This window comes from Nestor notabilis, unplaced genomic scaffold (genome assembly GCF_000696875.1).
Source record: "Nestor notabilis isolate BGI_N333 unplaced genomic scaffold, ASM69687v1 scaffold16813, whole genome shotgun sequence".
NCBI lineage: Eukaryota > Metazoa > Chordata > Aves > Psittaciformes > Psittacidae > Nestor > Nestor notabilis.
In genome coordinates, this window is record NW_009923461.1 from 1,082 (window position 1) to 4,496 (window position 3,415).

General features: G+C 60.4%; 1 protein-coding gene across 1 annotated transcript in view; it reads left to right on the forward strand.

The window, feature by feature from the left end:
* Positions 1-1,209: 1,209 nt before the first annotated feature.
* The window catches only part of RGS14 (regulator of G-protein signaling 14), a 4,262-nt gene continuing 2,056 nt past the window's right edge, over positions 1,210-3,415 (forward strand). Inside the window, exons 1-6 of the mRNA XM_010012150.1 lie at positions 1,210-1,467; positions 1,573-1,665; positions 2,199-2,342; positions 2,494-2,643; positions 2,817-2,937; positions 3,014-3,138. Coding sequence (XP_010010452.1) covers positions 1,210-1,467; positions 1,573-1,665; positions 2,199-2,342; positions 2,494-2,643; positions 2,817-2,937; positions 3,014-3,138 — 891 coding nt within the window. The remainder of the gene's footprint in view (positions 1,468-1,572; positions 1,666-2,198; positions 2,343-2,493; positions 2,644-2,816; positions 2,938-3,013; positions 3,139-3,415) is intronic.

Here is a 3,415-nt window from a genome sequence, read left to right on the forward strand (position 1 = left end):
CCCTGGTGCTGTTGCTCACCTGCGTACTGCTCCACTGTGGTGGCAGATGCCGTATGGCCCCTCTCACTTCTCTTCTCTCCTCTCCTCTCTGCCCCGCAGGGTCCAGCTGTGTCGGATGGAGGTAAGGCTGCTCTTTGCTCTGCTGGAGGGCACCATCTTCAGGGGAGGGGGAAGCTACAGCCAGCCTGGTGCCAGGGGCAAGGAGCCAGCAGAGAGCCAGGTCCTGTGTCAGCACAGACTGTGCCATGGGCGAGCATATGGCCAGGCCCCGTGGTACTGGGATGAGCCCTCTGACAGGGACCCCCATCCCTCCCATTCTGCCTTGTCCTTCCCTCCTGGCTGCTCAGCTGGCACCCTTGGGTGCTGGGGGCTGAGGGGCTTCCCGGGGCAAGCAGAACCTGGGTACCAGCCAGTCTCAAGTTCCCCGAGGGAGTCTGTCTGTCCATCTGTCTCATTGTGCATCAGATACCTCAGATGGCCCATTCAATTCACCCATCTCAGCCCCACTGCAGGATCCTTCCAGTGCGGGGTGCTGGTGGCTGATGTTCCCATATGCAGTGTGCAGTTACCCTCTGGTTTGGACAGGAGGGGAAGAGTGGGGAGCTTGGCATAGCAAGAGCCTGCCTCCTCCTCTGCTCCCACCAGCTTTGCTGGGAGAGCCTTGCTTCCATACCTTCACCTTCTTTTGCAAAGGACTCTCTGTTGCCAGTTGCTCACCAGCCAAACCAGTTCAAAAGCTGGGGTTGCCCCTGGGATCTTTCGTCTTTTTGATGGAGGGATTCCATTTGAATGCATGGTCACCTTGGGTTTCCCCAGGGGAGGGTTTCCTCAGGGTTGGGAGCTGGAGGTGAAACTTTCTGTGCCCTCCTCTTGCTGGGTTTGTTCCTCATCATGGCTTGGAGGAATGGTGAAGGAAATCGGGACCTCTACCCATCTTCTGAGCTTCCCTCCATGCTGTATGCATCCCATGTCCCCTTCCTCCCCACTTTCCCTCCCTGGCTGGGTGCCTTTGCCACACATCTGCTTTGTTCTGCTTGGAGGTGAGTCACTGGTGGAGTCACGGTGACACCCGGGGAGGGGAGGCCAGCGCGGGCAGGGAGGCTGTCATGCCAGAATGTGCCAGCTCTGCCATCACTGCCTCAATCCACCAAGGATGTCACTGTGATGCTCCTTGTGTTCCCTGTCTGAGGGCTGCTGGCTCTGATTGGGATGGGGTGGATGAACGCACCGCAGATACAGAAGGCTGCTGGTGTCAGGGGAGTGACACCAGAGGACACCAAGGCTGCCAGAACTGACCCTTTTTCTCTCTCAGAATTAAATGCCTCCAGAGCCCGTGGCAGCAACCACAGTGTGAACAGCCTGCCAGGACCCTCTGCCTCCTGCAGCTCTGTACCGGGGTCTGTGGTCAGCTGGGCTGAATCCTTTGAGACGCTACTGCAGGATCGCGTGGCTGTCACCTACTTCACTGTGAGTGCTGCAGCCCAGTCCTTGATCCCTGCTCCTGCCCACCATCGGCACCAGCTGTCCCACAGCCACATGCCAGCCAGGCCAGCAGCTCTCTCTGCCCCGCAGGAGTTCCTCAAGAAGGAGTTCAGCGCTGAAAATGTCTACTTCTGGCAGGCATGTGAGCACTTCCAGCAGATCCCGGCCAGCGACACACAGCAGGTACTGGGCTCCGTGCAGCCATGGTCACAGAGCTGCTGGGAGGGAGGTGGGCAGGGATAGGGGTAGCTGTCATGCCTGCATGTCCCAGCAGACCCCTGTTGTGGGAGGCTGAGCAGGATCAGTGCTCTTGTACGAGGAATAAGGAGACGGATATGATGTGTATCTGAAGGGTGTGTTTCTCCATCCCGGAGCAGCCAGAGGGTGAAGGGTGCTGCTGGGGAGAAAAAAGAGTCCAAGAGCAGAGAGCTGGATTTGAGATCATGGGGTCAGAGCCACACAGCCAGGGGGACAGTTCCTACCTCAGGCTATATCTCTGTGGAGAGAGTGGTGTGTTATGACAGAGCTTGGTGCTGGGTGGGGTGGCTTGGCTGCAATACCCATTCTGAAGCACAAGTATTGAGCTGGTCCCAAGGGGGCACTTGGCCCCTTGGCCCCTCATGTGGCTCCATGGGGTGAGCCAGGGATTCCCTGCATAGGGTAGCAGTATGAATGGGGCTCTTGGCCTTGGCCTGACCCCCCTGCTCCCCGCACAGCTGGCGCAGGAGGCACGGCGAATCTATGATGAGTTCCTCTCCAGCCACTCTATCAGTCCTGTGAACATCGACAAGCAGGCCTGGATTGGGGAGGAGATGCTGGCCACCCCCTCCCCAGACATGTTTCGCACTCAGCAGCTCCAGGTACGAGCAGCACCCCCAGGATGGGGCTGTGGGACCACCCTGCACATCACCCAGTGTTGCTGCTGTCCCCATGGGGCTGTGCCACGGGGCAGTGGTTGGAGCGAGCTGTGGGTGGGCAGGGGTCTTGAGCACATGCATCCTCCCTTTGCAGATCTTTAACCTGATGAAGTTTGACAGCTACACACGCTTTGTGAAATCTCCGCTCTACCAGGCCTGCCTGCGGGCAGAGAACCAGGGGCAGCCCCTGCCTGACCTGCGGCCCCACTCCCGCAGCAGCAGCCCCCCGCCCGACCTCAGCAAGGTGAGCAGGGTGGGAAGGAGGGGACAGGGACCTGTGTCTTCACCTGAGAAAATGGCGCTGTGTCCCTTCGTCACTGCTCAGAGTAAACCCAGCCCCAGGGTGACAGGGGATTGGGAAAGGGAAGGGGCAGCCTCAGATGTCCCCATGCTGAGATGCTTCTCTGTTCTCCCCAGAAATCAAAGCTGAAGCTGGGCAAGTCCCTGCCTCTGGGTGTGGAGACGGCAGGCAGTGGTGCCAACCGCAGCCCCCGACGGTCCTTCAGGAAGGGAGAGCGGCGGGAGCCCTCCTGGGCAGGTAGGTGCTGTGCCAAGCAGGGAGAAGGGGCCACGGGTGTCCATGGCCCCCACCACTGTCCCTCTGTCTGTCCTAGACAGGGGAGAAGGCGGTGGGAGCACCATGCTGTGGCGAGAGTCCCAGGGCTCACTCAATTCCTCTGCCAGCCTGGACCTGGGCTTCTTGTCCTCGGGAAGCACAGCCCCCAGCCCCTGGACGGAGGTGAGTTGTGCTGGCCCCACGGCATCACGCTGCCACCGGCCAGGCCCATCCCACCTCATCCCTTCCCTGTCCTAGACAGGGGAGAAGGCGGTGGGAGCACCATGCTGTGGCGAGAGTCCCAGGGCTCACTCAATTCCTCTGCCAGCCTGGACCTGGGCTTCTTGTCCTCGGGAAGCACAGCCCCCAGCCCCTGGACGGAGGTGAGTTGTGCTGGCCCCACGGCATCACGCTGCCACCGGCCAGGCCCATCCCACCTCATCCCTTCCGCAGGGCCATC